Here is a 19,559-nt window from a genome sequence, read left to right as displayed (position 1 = left end):
GAGAGAATTTTTATTGCCTGGTAGCCTTTGAACTGGAACATCAGCTTTTTTCTTGCCTTTGGGCTCAAACTAAAACACTGATTCTTCCTTGGTCTCAAACCTGCTGGCCTTTGGACTGGAGCTACATCATTGACTTTCCTGGTTCTCAGGCATTGGGACTCAGACTGGAACTAAACCATTGGCTCTCTTGGGTCTCCAACTTGCCAACTCACCTTGCAGCTCTTGGGACTGGTCAGACTCCATAATTGTGTGAGCCAATTCCTTATAATATGTCAGTCTTTCCTATCTGCCCTCTTTCCTAGTTCTGTTTCTCTGCAGAATCCTAGCTAATACAAAATCTTTCCTTAGCAGGCTGGGCATGGTAGCTCATGCCTGTAATCCTAGCATTTTGGTAGGCTGAGGTGGGTGGATCGTTTGAGGCCAGGAGTTTGAGACCAGCCTGGATAACATGGCAAAACCCCATCTCTACTAAAAATACAAAAATTATCCCGGCATGGTGGCTCATGCCTGTAATCCTGGCTACTTGGGAGGACATTGAAAATTTCCTCTGTTTTTTTTTTTCTTTTTCTTTTTAAAGCCATATAAGATTATATTGTCTGTACCAAATTTATTTAAGAAGTCTTCTATTTATGGACATTTGAGTTATTTACAATCTTTTGCTATTACAAGAATGCAACAATAAATAACCTCATACACTCATGATTTAGTATCATGTGGAAGTATATCTAAATGATAAATTCCAGAACTGGGGTTCCTAGATCAAAGAATATATGCATCTATAATCTTTGTTGTGTTTTTTTCCTTTTTTTTTTTTTTTTTTGAGTCAGAGTCTTGCACTGTGGCCCAGGCTGGCGTATTATGGCGCTATCTCGGCTCACTGCAACCTCCGCCTCCTGGGTTCAAGCGATTCTCCTGCCTCAGCCTCCTGGGTAGCTGGGATTACAGGCACCTGCCACCACGCCTGGCTAATTTTTTGTATTTTTAGTAGAGATGGGGTTTCACCATGTTGGCCAGGCTGGTTTTTTTCTCTTTTTCTGTGTGTGCATTTGTAATCTTGATAGCTGTTGTGAAATTGTCCTCTACAAGGGCATGGCTCAGAGGAGAGGCTGAAGACTGGTAGTCCGTTGCCCTGCTTTGTTTGGTTTGCATGGTGTAGTGTTTTTTACAAAATTGCAAGTTTTTATGTTGATGAGGATGTGAAGCAACAGGAACTCTTATACTCTCCTAATGGGAGTGTAAGTAAGTACAATCATTTTGGAAAACAAGTTGCCAGTTTCTTTTAAAATTAAACACATGCCATGGCTGGGCATGGTGGCTCAAGCCTGTAATCCCAGCACTTTGGGAGTCCCAGGTGGGTCGATCACCTGAGGTCAGGAGTTCGAGACCAGCCTGGCCAACATGGTGAAACCCCGTCTCTATTAAAAATACAAAAAAATTGGCCAGGCACGGTGGCTCATACCTGTAATCCCAGCAGTTTGGGAGGCTGAGGCAGGCAGTTTACCTGAGGTTGGGAGTTTGAGACTAGCATGACCAACATGGAGAAACCTGTCTCTACTAAAAATACAAAATTAGCCAGCGTGGTGGCGCATGCCTGTAATCTCAAAAAAAATACAAAAATTAGCTGGGTGTGGTGGCATGAGCCTGTAGTCCTGGCTACTGAGGAGGCTGAGGTGGGAGGAGTGCTTGAGCCCAGGAGGCAGAGGTTGTAGAGAGCCGAGATTGCACCACTGCACTCCAGCCTGGGTGACAGAGTGAGATTCTGTCTCAAAAAAAAAAAAAAAAGTGGAATTACTCATTTCATTTATCATTTTTATTAGGTACTGCCAAACAGTTTTCCAATGAGGTTATAGTTGTTTAATTTTTAATTAAAAAGAATAGAGGGCTAGGCACAGTGGCTTGTGCCTCTGGTCTGGTCCCAGCACATTAGGAACCCGAGGTCAGGAGATTGCTTGAGGCCAAGAGTTTGAGACCAGTCTGGGCAATATAGTGAGACCCTGTCTCTGAAAAATAAAAATAAAAAAACTAAGAGGGTACAGAATACCATGTGTTTGGAGCTGTAGCAAGTGTTGTCTTTTTTTTAAAACTCACCAGGTTCTCATGGTGAGTGGATTTTTTTTTTTTTTTTTTTTTGGAGATGCAGTCTGGCTCAGTCGCCCAGGCTGGAGTGCAGTGGCGCAATCTCGGCTCACTGCAAGCTCTGCCTCCCGGGTTCACGCCATTCTCCTGCCTCAGCCTCCCAAGTAGCTGGGACTACAGGCGCCCGCCACCACACCCGGCTAATTTTTTGTATTTTTAGTAGAGACGGGGTTTCACCGTGTTAGCCAGGATGGTCTCGATCTCCTGACCTCGTGATCCACCCATCTCGGCCTCCCAAAGTGCTGGGATTACAGGCGTGAACCACCGCGCCCGGCTGTGAGTGGATGTTTTATACGTGCTCCATCTGTTCTCCTAACCTGGAGTTGTTCCTAATTCTTCTTGTCCTGCCTCCATCTCCAGGGAGCCGGGTATGGGCCTGTAGTTTCCCTTGCAGGGCCATCTAACTTTGGTAAAGGCCCCAGAGCCTGGGTACCACTCATGTGGTAACACAGACACATTGGGCAGTGATGGGGCAGCCATGTAACTCCTGCCCTGACTTCCTCCTGACACGAAGAGTCTAATTTTCTCCTGGAGGCTTTCCAGAACCATCTTTGGCCTTCCCTGAGAGCATGTAGTATCCCTAGGCATGGGCAGCTCTGTATTTCAGCTCCTCTCAGTGGGCCAGACTGCCCGATGCCTGGGAGTGTGAGGAACATTTGGCAAGGACAGGAGACCACAGTTCTTTGTGTGTGGTGTCCCTCCTACACTAAACTGTGAGTGCCTTCCACTCCACAGAGCCTAGCACAATAACTTACTCATCAGATACATTCAGTAAATGTTTGCTGAAAGGAGTTGACAATTCGGAAATAACCCCGGGCTGTGCAGTTAGCAGCTAGTTTGTGTTTGAGAGAGCCCACACCAAAGATGGTTTTGAGAAGTTGGCTAGAAAGACTTTTGAAAAAGGCAGGCTTGGGCCAGGCACGGTGGCTCATGCCTGTAATCCCAGCAATTTGGGAGGCTGAGGCAGGTGGATCACTTGAGGGTAGGAGTTTGAGACCAACCTGACCAACATGGTGAAACCCTGTCTCCACTAAAAATACAAAAATTAGCCCTGGGTGTGGTGGCGCGCACCTATAATCCCAGCTACTTGGGAGGCTGAGGCAGGAGAATGGCTTGAACCGGGTGGGGGAGGGGGTGGAGGCTGTAGTCAGCTGAGATGGCACCATTGAACTCAAGCCTGGGCGACAGAGTGAGACTCTGTCTCAAAAATAAATAAATAAATAAATAGGCAAAACTTATCTTGGTTGAAGAGGGCTTGAATTTTGGCTATGGGAAGAGAGGGGGGAGGGCCTTCCAGGTTGGAAGGTGGGATAATGAGGGGGAGGGGATCACAAATGTCTGCACAGACCCAGAAGGTAATTAACCGTGAGAAATAGGGATTGGTGGGGACTATGGTAAATTGATGTGCTCTTAAAGGGGCTTGTAATGCCAGGCTGGAATGTGAGCCCATGTTGTTAGATCTTCTGATATTTCAAAAGAAGCCACGAAACCAGATTCCTGATTCCAGAAAGAGGCGGAGGAGGCGGGAGGGGGAAGGACTTCTTTTAAAAAGCCCCATGTGAGCTAAACAAAATACACCTACGGGCCACTTGAGGCCCACCGTCTGCCAACTTTAGACTTTCAAGACAAGGTCTAAAGGTAGTGGGGTGGGAGTGGGTAGAGTGGGCAGGAGTGGATGGGCTGAGATCAGAATGTGAAAAGCTCTCAATGTAAGCGCTGTCTCTCAAACGCGAGGGCACATGAATCACCCAAAATGCTGCTAAAGTTTGTGAAGCGCTGCTGAAGACAATCCCAGAGGGCTTTGGAGCAGGAGAGGGACGCGATGAAAACAAGAGCTCAGAAAGATTAATTTGCCAACAGTGTGCAGACTGGAGATCAGCAGACAGGTTATGGGCCACAGGGTGGCAGACTTGAGGGCTCCTTTAAGGCAGCGACCCCGGCCCTGCCGAAGGGAGGCTGGCCTTCAGCCGCCCAGGCGGTCTCTCTGGTTCCGCTGGAAGCAAGGCGCTGCGTGCTCCGGCGGCTTACTGAGGGCACTTTGGGGAATCCGTCCCCACGGGCGAAGTATAGGTGGAGTGTTCGCTAACTGGCGGGCGGAGAGCACCGGCAAGAACCCCCGCAGACCAGAGGGCCACGCCTCTCGCTCCCCGGCTCATTGCAGGCGCCCACATCCCACCCTGCGGTGCTGAGCGAGGCGCATCTCGCTGCCATGGCGACCGCCTCCATGGAGACCGGGAGCAGAGGCTGTGGTCCCCGGGGGCGCGTCACAGGATCTCCCAGCCCCCAGCCCACGTGCCTTCTTTGTTCTGATGCTTCTCCAGGCCGGGCCCGCACGGGGGCGCTTCTTCCGAGACAGGGGATGGGGTGGAAGGGGAAGAGGTCCAAACCCTGGGGTGGAAACAGGAGTGATGGAGGGTTCCTCAGCTCCTGAACGAGACCAACATGGCCCGTATCGATGGCCGAAGCCGGCGTGGAAGCCCAGGGAGAAAGGCCACCTTGAGGAGCTCCACCCAGCCCCGAGACGCGCCCGACAGCCCTCCCGAGAGCGAAGGGCCCAAGGGAGGTGCGTCCTAAGCAAGGGTCAAGGCTAGAGGCGCTATCCCCTAGGCGGAAGAAGTAGCGGGGGCGGGGCCTATCGGAGGCCCTCCTTCTCCCTCTTCCAGTGCCGAGTTCTGGCCCCTGGCCTAGTTGGGCCGCTTGCCCGCCTTCCTCGCGAGAGCTAGCCCCGCAGGCGCGGACTCGCAGGGCGCTGCCTCAGCGACCCTGGCACGTGACGTAGGCGGCCTTCGCCAGTTGGCTGTTCTTTGGAGCCCGCTCATTGGTCCGGAGCGTCCCTCGCCCCACCCCCCCAGATCAACCAATGGGCGGAGGCGGGGGCGTGCCAACGGGAGGGCGGCCGCGGCGCGGGGCTCCCTTCCTCGTGCTCGGCGTTGAGCTCCTGCAGCCGCCGCCGCCGCAGCGGTCGTCCGTGCCCTCCCCGGCCCCGGGGTGCACCCCGCAAGGTGAGGCCACCCCTCTGCTCCCTGCCTCCCGGTTCCTTCCCGTTCGCCGAGGTCCCCTCCCAGTCCCGGCCCTGTCCTGAGCAGTCAGTGCCTGGGACCCCAGCGGCCGTGATGGCAGGGCTGGGTGGGGGGCTCCGCTGTCGGGGCCGGGCCTGGAGGACTCCCCAGCACCTGAACTAGAGTGATGTCAGGTTCCCGGGGCGCAGTGACCGTTAGCTGGTGCAGCTGGGGTGTTTTCCGCGAAGCGATTGTCCGGGGGCACGAATGCGGTGGTGAGGGCGGGGGCGTATGGGGGTCAGCGCCCCCTCCTCCCCACGACCCTGTTCATTGCCGCTGCCTCGCTGCATGACCTTGGACGAGTAGCATCTCTGAGCCTCCAAGCCTCAGCACCCTCAGGAAGGAGGGCATTGATGTCTGGGAGTGCGGGCTCCGGAGACTCCTGCGTCAGCCGAGGTGAGTGAAGGTGGGGAGCGCACAGGATTATCTCCGAGGGACAGAGCCGCCGCCTCGCAGCTCAGGATGGATTGGATGGGGGGGTTGTCCGATTACATTTCCCCCCTCCCCCTGAGATGACAAGAATGGGGTGTGGCGGGGGTGCCACACCCACAGGGATGGCTGCCGGAGAGGATAAAGGGTCTTACACCTGGACCCCTGGGGCCTCGGGGGCTTGGGCTGCACCTCCCTCCCGGTGGTACGAAGGAGGAGGGACTGGATTTAGGTTCTGGACCGGTGTTTCCATTAGTAAGCAGGGACTGAGAAAGGGAAGTCTCCGCTTGCCTTTCTTCTTGAATCTTGGCACTGGAAAGTGGAGGTAGGGTATTTTTCTGCCTCGGGGACTTGAAGAAAGTCGGGGCAGCACCCCTATCCCCCTCCCATTCTGGTCTTCTGTGGAGGGAAAATGTAGCTGGGTATCCCCCCACATTCTATCCATCCTGAGCTACGAGGCAGCAGCCCTGTCCCTGGGAGATAATCCTGTGTGCTCCCACCCTCACCTTGGCTGACCCCCTGCATCCAGCCTGGCCTCTGCTTCTTAGGACCTCTGGATCACAGGCCCAGGGCAGGGCTTAGGTGGGGCATGCGATCTGGAGGCTAAGCACCCACTAGCTGAGGGCAAAGTGGGGAGAATGCTGGGCAGAGGAGGGCAGCACTTGTTGGGGAGGCAGGAAGGTGTGGGTGGTGAGGGTCCCTTCTCCATATTCCCCCACCCCCACCCCCAGCACCTCACTGTTAGAGGGAGAGAGAACAGCCATACTTATCTTTGCACCTTTGGCCCGCTGGAGGGAGAAGGAAATTAAGTCACATTAAGGCTGAGTTGATGTGAAGCTGCCACAACTATTGACCCTTGACTTTCCAGGCCTTGTTCTGAGTATGTGTGGCCCCTGCTGTGTCCAGTCCTGAGAGTCAGCAGGTCAGTGTGGCCCCATCTCAAGGCCTCAATGGGTGTTCTTTTCACAGGCGTGAGCTTTAATGGGAGGCTACACAGTGCTTCTGCTGGACTGAGTGCTTAAGCCAGGACTGAGCCCCAGGCTGGGGTAGGAGAGGAAGAGGTAGCGAGGGTGGAAGGTTGCGGAGTTCTGGCTCAGAGAGAAAGACCTCGAACCACTGTGAGAATGGGAATTGAAGAAGGGATGAGAAATGAGGTCTCAGACGTTGGGAGCATGCTGACCAGAGGTGAATAGGTGTAGCTCCTCTTCCTGCACCCTGGGCTGGGGCCTGGAAGCTTGCTGACACTCCATCTCATGGGGGAGGGTATAATTTTTTTTTGCTGTGGGGGAAGGCACCATGTTCCTCCCTGGTCATTTCCCAGTTTCCCAGGATGTTCATTCTGCACATCTTCCTTGTGACCCCCTCTGGTTAGGGGGACTGGAAACTCCCAGCATCTGTTCTCTGACCCTCCCTAGGGACCTGGCTGCTTTGGGAGTGGGAGAAGGGGGAGGCAGGAGGAGGGAGGCCCCCTCACCCCTTGAGCTGTTTTCCAAGAAGGCTGACGTCCCTGGGGCCCACTCTAAGGGTCACTCCTGTCTCCTCCAGGATTGGCTTGAAGTGCCTCTCTGACGGTGCTGCTGAAATTGCTGTTGCTTTAGAAACCAGGCCTTTGGGGGTTTGCTTTTGCAGAGGTGGGGGGTGCATTGTCACAGAGCTTCAGGCACAGTTGCAGCAAACCCTGGGAGGAAGAGGCCACTGCTGCTTATTCCTGTGTTACACATTAGGAAACAGGGACAGAGAAGTGAAAGAACTCACCCATGCAGCTAGCAAGGGCAGATCCTGAATTTGAACCAGGACTGCTGCCTCTGGGGGCCATGTGGATTGAGCCGCGGTGAGGCCTTGGTTGGCACAGGAGGAGGCTGGAGGCAGGGCCAGGCTTGGGGTTGTGTGGTGGCCTAGCTGTTCTCTGTGGACACAGCTGCAGCAGGGGAGGCCCAGTGTCCTCTTTGCCTGTGAGGAATTGTATGTGGACAAGAGTCTAGCTCTCGGGGGACAGCGACCAGCAGGTTATCCATTGAGAAAGGAGGTTTGGTTTTCTCAGTTTCCTTTGGGTTCCTGAAGTCACTTGCTTCCTGCCTGTATGTTCTCGCTGTCCGGAGGGTTACAGGCCCTGAGTGTTTGCCCTTTACTGAGTACTGGCACTGCATGGATGTGGGTCCTACCCTCAGTAGACATGGGGCATGTCCCTCTCAAAGCAGGCATGGACAGGTAAACAGCTGATTGCAGCAAGGCCTGAGGAATGTCAGTTGGAGGCCACTTGGTGGGGGCCAGGGAGAGGGAAGTGCCCCCCAGGGCAGAGGTGGGGTAAGAGAATGGGGTGGGGAGTTCTGCTTCCTGAGAGCCCCCAGTGCAGTCATTGGCCCTGACCATATCATTTAGCGCTGAAGTATGGGCCTTGGCCAGGCCCTCCAAGGAAATGTGATGTGGTCATTCATTCAACAAACATAAACCAAACACAGCTCCTCCCTGTCTGGTGCTGCGCTGAGTGCCGGGGACACAGGGTTTGACAAAAACACAGTCACTACCCTTATAAGGTGAGGAAGAGGGATATCAAATTATCCCAGACATGAGAAAGGGGATTCCATAAAGAGCTGTAGTCCTGTCCTGGGATTTGCAGGGTGTGCATCCTTAAAAAAGAAATATTGGGGCTGAGACCCTGTCGAAGGTGTGGCTGGGAGGGACGGGATTGTTCCTGGCTGAAGGGATGACCTGGGCAAAGGCGGGGCGGGGGCGCGGTCAGGCAGTAGGTTGGGAGGAAGACAGGGAGGGTGCCCTGCACGGACCGGGTCGGAGTGTTTTGTGAAAAGGGCCTGCAGCCTTTGCTCACCAGCTACTGGTGCAGTTTAACCTGAGCCTTCAGGAAGCATCCTGGGAGATGGGGGGACCTTGTGGACACTGGGCTGTCACTGCCTCCTGGCTGCAGAGGTGTGGCTGGAGCAGCCTCTGCAGGATAGGAGGAGGGCCTCACACTCTTCACTTGGCCATTTGTCATATACTCAGTTCACAGCTTTGGGGGCAGCTGTAGTCGGGTGGTGGTTACGGCAGGCTGCTCTCCAAGACCAAGTTCCCTGGGGACAAGCTGAGCTTTCCAGGGCTGAGGCAACGGACCCCACAGTGGCCCTGGCCAGAGGTGAATGGGTGTAGCTCCACTTCCTGCACCCTGGGCTGGGGCCTCGAAGCTCACCTCCAAGAGGGGGTTGCTGGCCTGGTCCATTGGCCAAAGGGGGCTCCTGATGGTACCCAAACTGTGAACACCCTGCCCATTTGGCAAAGCTTGGGCCTGGGTGGACTTTGCCCACATTGAGAAGTGGGGAGCAAGGTGAGGCCACATCTGCTCCCAGGGAAGCTTGGCACCAGAGGGACCTAGAGGTCATGCCCTCCACAGGCCCAGCCCTAGACTATGAGGCCACCCTGTAGTTCGTCTTCTTTCCCTGGACTGACGAGCCAGTGTCACTCATCTCTAAGTTGTTCAGTGTGTTTCCCTGACAAAATAAGGACATACTTCTTTACATAATACAATTCCACGATCAACTGATTTCTTAGTGTCACCTCATATCCAGGCTATTTATATTTTCCAGATCCCCCAAATGTCTTTTTTTTTTTTTTTTTTTTTTTTGAGACAGAGTTTTGCTCCTTTTGCCCAGGCTGGAGTGCAGTGGCGCAATCTCAGCTCACCACAACCTCTACCTCCTGGGTTCAAGCGATTCTCCTGCCTCAGCCTCCCGAGTAGCTGGATTACAGGCATGCGCCACCACGCCTGGCTAATTTTGTATTTTTTAGTAGAGACAGGGTTTCTCCATGTTGGCCGAGCTGGTCTCGAACTCCTGACCTCAGGTGATCCGCCCGCCTCGGCCTCCCAAAGTGCTGTGATTACAGGCGTGAGCCACCTCACCTGGCTTTTTTTTTTTTTTTTTGAGACAGAGTCTCGCTCTGTCACCCAGGCTGGAGTGCAGTGGCGGGATCTTGGCTCACTGCAACCTCTGCCTCCCAGGTTCAAGCGATTCTCCTGCCTCAGCCTCCTGAGTAGCTGGGATTACAGGTGCACACCACCATGCCTAGCTAATTTTTGTATTTTTAGTAGAGATGGGGTTTCGCCATGTTGGCCAGGCTGGTCCCAAACTCCTGACCTCAGGTGATCCACCCGCCTTGGCTTCCCAAAGTGCTGGGATTACAGGTGTGAGCCGCAGCGCCCAGCCCCCCCAAAATGTCTTCTTTGATAGGTAGTTTGAAACACCCTCTCCTTTAATTTTCTTCTTGCAGATGATGTGGTGAAAAAAACAGGTCAGTTGTCCTGAAGATTATCCTTTTTTGGTCTGTTAAGTGTGTGTTGATCTAGAACAGGGGTTGGCAAACTTTTGCTCTGAAGGGCCAGATAATAAATGGTTTAGACTTTGCAGGCCATATGGTCTCTATCATAACTACTTGGAAGTAACTTTGTTTTAGTGCAAAAACAGACAACATATAAGTGAATGAAGTGTAGTATTCTATTAGTAAAACTTTATTTGCAAAAAACTTTATTTGCCAGTCCCGGCGGCTCATGCCTGTAATCCCAGCACTTTGGGAGGCTGAGGTGGGTGGATCGCTTAAGCTACAGAGTTTGAGACCAGCCTGGGCAACTCTGTCTCTACAAAAATTAGCCGGGCATGGTGGTGTGTGGCTGTGGTCTCAGCTACTTGGGAGGCTAGGGTGGGACGATTGCTCGAGCCTGGGAGATTAAGGTGGCAGTGAACTGGACTCCAGCCTGGGCTGGACAGAGTGAGACCCTGTCTCAAAAAAACCCAAAAAAACAGGCAGCAACCCTACTACCATCAGCTGTGTAATCAGCTGTAGTTTGTTGCTTTCCTATCTAGAACAATCTCCCTCGTTTTATTTTTCTTCTTTTTTTTTTTTCTTGTGACAGAGTCTCACTGTGTCACCCAGGCTGAAGTGCCGTGGCGTGATCTCGGCTCACTGCAACTTCCGCCTCCCGGATTCAAGTGATTCTCCTGCCTCAGCCTCCCAGGTAGCTGGGACTACAGGTGCCCGCCACCACACCCGGCTAATCTTTGTACTTTTGGTAGAGACGGGGTTTCACTATGTTGGCCAGGCTGGTCTTGAACTCCTTATCTTGTGATCCGCGAAAGTGCTGGGATTACAGGCGTGAGCCACCGTGCCTAGCCTGCTTTCTTTTTATTGACATTTGAAAACAAAAACAAAAGCAAAAAACAGGTCAGTCATCCTGTAGAATGTCCTGCCTTCTCGGCTTGCCTCATTGCTTTCTCATGTAGTTGTTAAATTTGTTCCACCCTCCTCTGTGTTTTCAGCAAATGAGAAGTTGAAGCTAGAGGCTGGTTTAGATCCAGGTTAAACCTTTTTGGCAGGAATCTCTTGTCAGTGACGCTGTAACTTTGGGCTGCCTTACTTCAGGAGGCATCAGTGTGACAGGCTGTCCTGCAGAGAGTAGAGAGATAGACCATTGTGTGACTGGGAGAAGTCACATATCTCCATTGTAAACTTGTGCTATTCCTCTTAAACACCAGGTCCTCGGCCAGGCATGGTGGCTCACACCTGTAATCCCAACACTTTGGGAGGCCGAAGTGGGCGGATCACTTGAGGTCGGGAGTTCAAGACCAGCCTGGCCAACATGGTGAAACCCCGTCTCTACTAAAAATACAAAAATTAGCTAGGCGTGGTGGTGGGCGCCTGTAGTCCCAGCTACTCGGGATGCTGAGGCGGGAGAGTCGCTCAAACCCAGGAGGCAGATGTTGCAGTGAGCCAAGATCGTGCCATTGCATCCCAGCCTGGGTGACAAGAGCGAAACTCCGTCTCAAAAAAAAAAAAAAAAACAAAAGTCACACCAGGTCCTCTGTCAGTGACACTTGGGCACCTGTGAGTATCTGCTTCCTGTCAACCTTCCCCTCTGGCTTAGCATCCACTGGCTCTTGCTGCCTCCAGCATTTGTTCCTTTAGGGGTTGCAGAATGACTTAGCATTTGGTCATTTCTTTGTTATTTATTAGCAAGAATTCTTCCCGAAAGAAGAGCTTTCCGACAACCACCAGGGCAATTTGGTTACAAGAAAGGCCAAGAGACAGGCTGAATTCTTTCTCTTTAATCCCTAGCTTTCAGAGTAAAGAGGGCACTGCTACCGTCAGTGGTGACAAATGAAGGCTTTTGAGGGCTTGGGTTTGTTTGTTTTGCTTTCTCTCTTCTTTTCTAATAATCTCTGTGAATGCACTGCTTTTATGTGTTCCATCTGTTTCCATCAGTTGCACTCATTATTCTTTTTGATGCTCAGATGGTCCCAGCTCGGCCCATTGGAGGCTTCCTGGGGCGCCTCTCACTGCCCCTGTGCTGAGGCTGCCATTGGGGAGCTGAGCCAGAGGCAGGCCTGAGACTCAGGGCAGGGTCTGAATGGCGGGTTCAGGTGGGGGCACACCCCCTCCACAGGCATCTGTTTTGCACATGGCCCTGACCGATCACCAGGAGGGAAAGCTCTAAAGGCATGTTTATTTTATGTGGTCCCCTGTTCTTGCCCACCATCGAGCACACTGTTGCCTCTGACCTCACCCAGCTGCATTGCTTGTGTGACCTGAATAATGTAGCTCCAGGCCCAGCCTTTGGGGTCAGCAGCACCAGAACTGGTCCCTGGAAGATACCAATAAAGTCCTCCTTTCCAGGCTGCCCCTCCTGCCAGTCTCCGGGGGTGCTGGGGATAGGAGTCCTATGCTGTTGCTTTGGCACCTAGAAGCTGCAGCTCAGCACATGCTGGCAGGACCCTGAGTCATTGGGGTATCAGGAAGCGGTGAGGGCTCTTGGTGAATGTGGGCAGTTGGTAGAGGGTGGGCGGAAGCCCCCGTGCTAGACAGTACAGGCACCACTTGGGCTGCCGAGAGCAGTAGGGGTTTGAGTCCTTCCTAAAGGGAGCTCCTCTGCTGTCCCCGAGCCATAGGTCCATGGGTGGCCCTGACCCCTGCCCTCCCCACTCCCTATCCTTCAGGCTCCCGCTGGTGTCCCTGGAGCATGGGAGGCTGCTGAGTGTGAGTGGCGGTGTCCGGCAGGGAGGGCGTCCATGGCTGCAGCCAACAAGGGTAAGTGCCTTCCTGGCCTGGTGGGGCTTGCACAAGCTCTTCCAGTGGGCCCTGGTAGGAGGGCCATTGCTGCAGGTAGGGCCCGCACCACCTTTATGTGTGTGTGCATGTGTGAGTACGTGTGTGCTGGTGTGCGAATGTGATTGGGAATATGTCAGTGTTTGTGCCAGGTCCTGGGGCTCATGCAAGCCCTAGCAGGGACCCCTGCAGAGCCCTGCTGACTCCTTAGGCTGGTCTGTGGAGGTGTGTGCTCTTGTGTCCCTGCCGTTCCACTGTGGGGGTTGGGGGAGCCGAGGGGCTTATGGTGAGCACTGAGACTGGTGATGTGGGAGGGCCACAGCAGGCTGTGGAAGGGAATTTTGGTTTCTTTCAGAGTCCAGAAGGGATAAGGGAGGGTTTTAGGCCAGGGTGATCTGGTGAGATTTGAGGGTTAGTTCTGTGGGGCTCACCAGGGATTGTGGATGTGCCAGGCTGGCCTCCTGGGCCTCCGAGTATCCAAGAGGCCGGCTCAAAGCTGGATCAGGTCCTCCCACTAAGAAGACCCTGGGCAGGGCTCTTGGTGGGAGGGCCTAGGGGCCAGGGGTCAGGGAGGACTAGGGCCATGCTCTCGGCTTCTGCAGCCTGCAGCGTTCATCCAGTCCAGGCCTTCAGCTCGGCTCCCGGCTACCCTGCCTGTCTCACTCCTCTGCCCTTTCTGGCCTTGAAGAACCTGACCCAGCTCAGAGACAGCTGAGGGCCTTGATGGTGGGCTAGGCAGAGGAAGGAAGGGGGTCTTGGGGTGGGTCTGGAAGCCTCCTTGGATTCTCTCTTCTTGCTGCCAGTGGCCAGTGAGGTTTAGTGGCAGCTGCAGCCTCGCCTAGGTGGGCTGAGTGTGTTTTTTGATCCCCTTTGTTTCTGCCACCCCTAGGCAGATCCCCTAGAGTCTGTTCCTGTCCCTGCCCATGAGGATGGGCAGGCAAGGGCCTCATGCACTGACACAGCTTAGGGGTAGGCCCCAGGGATGGGGAGCTTTGCACTGTGAAGGAGAGCACTGGGCAGGGTATCCAGAGGACTGGGCTGAGCCCCATGCTGCCCTGGCTTGGTGGGAGTCTGGAAGACTGTCCCTTCCTGGCTCTGGCACCAGCCCCATCCCCTCCAAGCAAGGGTCATATTAGTCAGTCCCTGAGTCCCCCTATGCTCACTCTCAGGGGATGGATTTTTGTGGGAGGGGCAGGTCGGCGCCGAGGGGGAGGCCTCAAGCCTCATGATCCTAGCCTGAAAAGAGCCCAGCCAGTGGAAGCTGGATGATGTCAAGGGCAGTCTTGGGGGCGACGAGGGGACAAGGGGGAGGAGTTTCTTGGGGACAGGGAAAGCCCTCAGAGCCCTCTCCCACTCTTCCTAGGCAACAAGCCCAGAGTCCGGAGTATCCGCTTTGCGGCAGGCCACGATGCAGAAGGATCCCACAGCCACGTCCACTTTGATGAGAAGCTGCATGACTCGGTGGTCATGGTCACCCAGGAGAGTGACAGCAGCTTTCTGGTCAAGGTACGTGCACACCTCCCCCATCAGCAGCTTCTCCCCCTCCCCGGCTCTGCCTGACTTCTGGGTGCCTATCCCCGTTCCTCTCAGCTGGGCTTATAGGCATGTCTGTGCCTTTCTCTGTGCCTTGGTTTCCCCATCTGTCAGATGGGAGGCAGTGAGATTTCAATGAGATGAGAGCATTTAGAATGTTATCCAGCTCAAGATGAGCAGAGCCATTGCTGTCATCTGCTTCACCCAGACAATAGCAATGGAAGACAGTGTCGCGGCTGTGGTGCCACTGGCCTGAGTTCAGGTCTAGGCCAGCCATTCTGGCTCTGTGACCTTGGGAAGGTCACCTGAGTTTCTCTTCTCTCAAGTGGAGACAATCACATCCCCTAGAGTTGGTGTGAGAATGGAAGAATGTATGTATGTGATACAGGTGTGACGCTAACTATGGCAATAACAAGGTGCAACTTTTTTTTTTAACCCTTCTTTGCCAAATCTCTGGCTGAGTTAGGCTCTTTGAAGTAGTATTAATCACTGCCTTTTCTGCTTGGTGGAGCTGGATTGGGGAAAATGGAGACTGAGACCTTCAGGTTGGTCAATAAATCAGGGGTCCAGAGTTGAACAGGAGTGCCCTTGGGTTGGGGGAGGTCTGGCCCGTTGAGATGGCCCTGAGTGGGGTGTCTGCTGTGCTGCTCAAAAGGGGCCCAGGTGTAGCCTGGCCAACGGGTCGAAAACCCATCTCTACTAAAAATAACAAAAGTTAGCTGGGCGTGGTGGCACACGCCTGTAGTCCCAGCTACTTGGGAGGCTGAGGCAGAAGAATTGCTTGAACCCAGGAAGCTGAGGTTGCAGTGAGCTGAGATTGTGCCACCGCACTCCAGCCTGGGCAACAGAGAGACTCTGTCTCAAACAAACAAACAAAAAAGAACCTGGGGGGCCCAGGTTTGTATCCATTTCTGTCCAACTCTGAAGTTCCCATTCTTTGTCCTACAGCTGACAGCTTCCCCAAGAGAGTAAACGGAACAAACCAACACTTAAAAATAGCTCTCTCCCATCATTGCAAAATCCACTCATGTCTTAATAGACATGAGAAAATTTGGAAGACAGAGAAAATATGAAGAAATTTAAAAGTACCCACAGTCATACGATCCCAAAATAACCATGGTTAATATTCTGATGTGTGTTATTTCAGCTTTTTTTTTTTCTTTTTGAGATGGAGTCTCACTCTGTCACCAGGCTGGAGTACAGTGGCGCCATCTCAGCTCACTGCAACCTCCAGCTCCGGGGTTCAAGCAATTCTCCTGCCTCAGCCTCCAGAGTAGCTGGGATTACAGGCGTGTACCACTATGCTCGGCTAATTTTTTATATTTTTAATACAGATGGGGTTTCACTCTGTCGGCCAGGATGGTCTTGATCTCCTGACCTCGTGATCCGCCTGCTTCAGCCTCCCAAAGTGCTGGAATTACAGGTGTGAGCCACCACACCTGGCTTATTCCAGCTTTTAAAAATTTTATTTATTTATTTTTCTGAAAACACTATGGTGATGAATCCAGCTTATTTTAAAAAGCTTTGTTTCCAAAAACAAAAGCTGGCATCACCGTGTCCACACTGGTTTTTGCTTGCTTCTGTTGTGAACTGTCTTCTACCTGTGTCAGTAAATAATTTTCCACGAAATTTTACAACTGCCTACTGGTCCATGATATGTGTCATCATTGACTTAGCTGGCTCCCTATTCCTGGGTGTTAACGGCTGTTTTTGTTTTCATTGTTATAAATAGGGCAGTGAAGAGTATTTTTTTGCACACCTCTATTTCCCCTGGAAAATTCTATAAGTAGTACCCCTGGGTCACAGGGTCACAGTTAGCAGGTACGGCCAGAAAGCCTTCTTGAGGGGTGTGCCCTCTACCAGCACAGCGTGAGGGGGGCACATGGATTGAGGTTTGTCATGTAGCAATATCAACCTGGTCCCATTGAACAGCTAAAACTCTCTGCAGCCAGTCCCAGTTGGTCCCCAGGGATGGGGCTGCCCAGCCCCAGTAACTGTGAGCAGGACTCTGTGTGCCCATACGAGCTGGGAGTACAGCATGCACCCTTTGCCTGCTGGCCTGGCACCCCCGCCAGCCACCCTGCTCAGCAACCACCCTGGCTTGTGACCCTTCATACTACTGGAGTTTCCAAGAATGGCATTTGTCCCAGAGGGTGGTTGTCACCAAGCAGTGTGAATGAACAACAGAAATTGCTTGGGTTGTGAGTATGAGCCATTGGGCACAGTCAGCCTTTGAGTGGGCAGGCAGGCATCCACAGTCCGGTGCTAGCAGGGCAGCCAGGAGCCCCAGTTCAATGGCTGGTGCCAGGCCTGTGGGCCAGCTCTGGGCTGACACAGCTGGTCTACTGTCATGTCTCTAATTTGATCCCATCCCTCATCCCGCACTGTCTGTGGCCTGGTGTCATCCTATGAGCGAATGGAGGACCAGCATCCCTGACCCTGCGATACTGGCAGTGATGGGGACAGGTGGATGACCTGTGGGACTTTGAACCTTTCCTTGTAGGCAGTGGGTGGTGCCTTGCTGGGTGCCATGCATGGCAGGAATGGCCAAGAAGTCTAGGGAGGACTTGACCCTGGCCACACTACATAGCCTTTGGCCAGTCATTTTGTGGCTTCCATTTTCTGGTCTATGAAATGAGCCACTGAGGACTTTGGGGCCTGTGAGACAGATGCTGAGGATCTTGCTGGCCAAGCTGTAGGGCTGGGACCCTCAAGGGGTCTGTGAAAGGGCTGGGGCCACTGGGCTAGGGGGTGGATCAGCTGGAGTGATGGAGGGAGTTGGGCTTTCTGGGATCTCTGGGGAAGCAGGTGCTGGGGCCCATGGGATCATAGGTGGCACAACTGGGTGGGCCTGTGGGAAGCAGGAAGTGAAGGTGCCTCCCTCCCTCACCTCTCCTGCTGTAGGTTGGCTTCCTGAAGATCCTGCACAGGTATGAGATTACCTTCACTCTGCCCCCAGTGCACAGGCTGAGCAAGGATGTCCGCGAGGCACCTGTCCCCAGCCTGCACCTCAAGCTGCTCAGCGTGGTGCCCGTCCCTGAAGGTGCGTCCCCTCCTCCAGCAGGGCCTGGATGGGAGTGGGAGTGAGGACATGGGGTGCTCCCTTACCCCCAACTAGGGTGGATGGGCAGCTCAGCAAGTCGGGGACATGGCACCTCTTTGTGAGCTTGCAGTGTGGCAGCATGGCAGGTCCCACACTCCAGGCCTTGCTCCCTGTCCTGAACAGAAGTCCATGAGCTCGTACTTGCCTGTACCTGCCCATGGTGTGATGGTTACCTCCGTGGGGCAGTAACCAAGATGGGAGCTGCTGAGGAACTGGTTTGAAGCCTCCAGCCCTCCCTCCTGCCTCCCTAAGCCTCGAGAAAAACCTGCTGGAGCTACACACACCGTGTGGATAACTCCTAGCACCCACCAGTCCCAGACCTTGGGTTTCAGGCTGCTGTTCCTATCAGGCTCACTTCAGGCCCTGCCCCACGCCCCACTCCCAGCCTGGCAGAGGCTAGGGTGTCAGTTTTGTGGAGCTCCAGCTTCAGTTTCATGTCCCCGTCACCAGCCTCCTCATGACCTTACTGACACCCCTCAGGCCTTTACCTCTTGCCATCTCATCTGCTCAGAGCCTACCCCGCCCTGCCCCCCTCACTCCTTATCACCGCCTCTCCCTGCCTTCCTTTTGGGAGAAAACAGCCAGCCCTTCTTTTGGAAGCCTGAATTGGACCCTACTTCATTCACTCTTGGAGCTACATTGGGGTGGCCCACAGGCTGGAGGCATGTCCAGCTCACTGAAGAATGGGTTTTTGAGACCTGTGCACCCCTGCTAGGGGGAATGGGTCTCTGGGCTCCAGAAGGGCCATCCCTGCCCCTTTCTTGGGGGGGCTTAGCATGTAGCCCCCCCATGGTGGTGGGTAGGGGCCAGTGAGTGCCAGGGGCAGGATTAGGAGGCTGGGGGAGGTGCTGACCAATTGCCCCTGTCCCCGGGCAGGTTATAGTGTCAAGTGCGAGTACTCGGCACACAAAGAGGGCGTCCTAAAAGAGGAGATACTGCTAGCCTGCGAAGGTGGCACTGGCACCTGTGTGCGCGTGACGGTGCAGGCCCGCGTCATGGGTGAGAGCATGAGGCTCCTGGTTGGAGGAGGGATGCACAAGCTCGACTGCAAGGGTTTCCGTCCTCTTCAGGGAACCAGGGCTGAACAAGGGATCCTTGCCTGGCTCGGGGGTTCTCAACCTCCTTGGCGGGTCCCTACCTCCGGCTGATCCCTGAGGGAAGGGGAGGGGTCCCCTTAGTGGGCCGCATGGGTGGGGCTGGGGGCCAGCATGGCACTGACTTGCACCCTGCCTTGCAGACCGGCACCACGGCACGCCCATGCTGCTGGATGGTGTCAAGTGCGTGGGCGCTGAGCTGGAATACGACTCAGAGCACAGCGACTGGCATGGCTTTGACTGAGGCCCGAGGCCCCGCCTGCCCCGGGCCCCTCAGCCTTAAACCCTGCCTTGTCCCCCGACATGCTGCGTGATGGTGTGGCTTCCTCACCCCTCTCTGGGGTGGGCGTGGGGGTGGAGTGGCCTTGCTCATGCCTCTCACCTCTGCCTTCATTTGTGCTGCCACCCTGCCCCTCCCTCGTCCTCCTCTCCCACTTCCTCCTCTCCGTGTGCCTCAGTCTCCTGCTGGAAGAAATGGGTTGAGCCCGAAAGGAGGCTGTCTGAGGAAGGGAGAGGGAGGGCCTGGGGTGGGTTCCCTACTCCCCACCCCAAGCCACAGGGGCTCCAACCAGGGTCTGGGAGAGGATGGAGCTGGCTCTGTGTCGTCGTGGCCCCATTACTGCTGCTGCTGCCTTGCTTCAGCCACCTCTCCTGCCCCTCCCTCGTCCCCAGTGCTGTCCACCATGAGTAGGAGGGAGGTGCAGTCCCCAGCCCCCACCCCTCAGGTCTGTGTTACTTGGTTTTTAAGCGACTGGTTGGGATAGAACCCTAAAGAAATAAAACTTTCAATGGATACCAGAGGCCAGGTGGATTTTTGTTCTCTGGGGTTGGGGTAATGCCTACTCCTTTGCAGATGGGCCAAGGAAGGACTTGGGTAGACTCACTCTTTCAGGAGGTAGGGGCACCGAGTGGTATTATAGCACCTAGCCCCACAAGAGGTAGGCACAGGTGGTGGCATTTTAGGCCAGAAGCTGGCTGCCAAGACAATTAGTTTGAATGAGGAGAGAGGGACCTCATGTGTAGGCCAGAGAGGTCTTAAGCAGTGGAGTTGTTTGGGATGCTTGATGGGAGACAGCAGCACCCCCTTCTGGTCAGTTCCCTACGCACAGCTGAAAGCTT

General features: G+C 54.2%; 1 protein-coding gene across 6 annotated transcripts; it reads left to right on the top strand.

Annotated features, from left to right (window-relative positions):
- Window positions 1–5,004: 5,004 nt before the first annotated feature.
- Window positions 5,005–19,233, top strand: ADISSP (adipose secreted signaling protein). 6 transcript variants are annotated; one of them, XM_063633528.1, is made up of 7 exons: window positions 5,012–5,138; window positions 5,502–5,591; window positions 12,602–12,692; window positions 14,074–14,216; window positions 17,148–17,286; window positions 18,223–18,345; window positions 18,584–19,233. In XM_063633528.1, exons 3-7 carry the CDS (start codon window positions 12,674–12,676, stop codon window positions 18,682–18,684), a joined length of 525 nt encoding a protein of 174 aa, XP_063489598.1. In that variant the 5' UTR covers window positions 5,012–5,138; window positions 5,502–5,591; window positions 12,602–12,673; the 3' UTR covers window positions 18,685–19,233. The 6 variants fall into 6 exon arrangements, with proteins under 6 accessions (XP_055121293.1, XP_055121292.1, XP_063489596.1 ...); XM_055265318.2 differs by lacking the exon at window positions 5,502–5,591 and having other exon boundaries at window positions 5,005–5,138; XM_055265317.2 differs by lacking the exon at window positions 5,502–5,591 and having other exon boundaries at window positions 5,008–5,138; window positions 12,602–12,767.
- The last annotated feature ends 326 nt before the right edge of the window (window positions 19,234–19,559 follow it).

This window comes from Symphalangus syndactylus, chromosome 24, assembly GCF_028878055.3.
Source record: "Symphalangus syndactylus isolate Jambi chromosome 24, NHGRI_mSymSyn1-v2.1_pri, whole genome shotgun sequence".
Lineage (NCBI taxonomy): Eukaryota > Metazoa > Chordata > Mammalia > Primates > Hylobatidae > Symphalangus > Symphalangus syndactylus.
Note: the sequence above shows the minus strand (reverse complement) of the source record. Positions and strands in the feature narration are given on the sequence as shown.

Coding starts and splice junctions, on each gene's coding strand:
- ADISSP (XM_055265317.2), top strand. CDS start 12,674: ATGGCTGCAGCCAACAAGGGTAAGTGCCTTCCTGGCCTGGTGGGGCTT. Junction 12,768..14,073: donor TAGGAGGGCCATTGCTGCAG/GTAGGGCCCGCA, acceptor CACTCTTCCTAG/GCAACAAGCCCAGAGTCCGG. Junction 17,287..18,222: donor CGTGGTGCCCGTCCCTGAAG/GTGCGTCCCCTC, acceptor GTCCCCGGGCAG/GTTATAGTGTCAAGTGCGAG.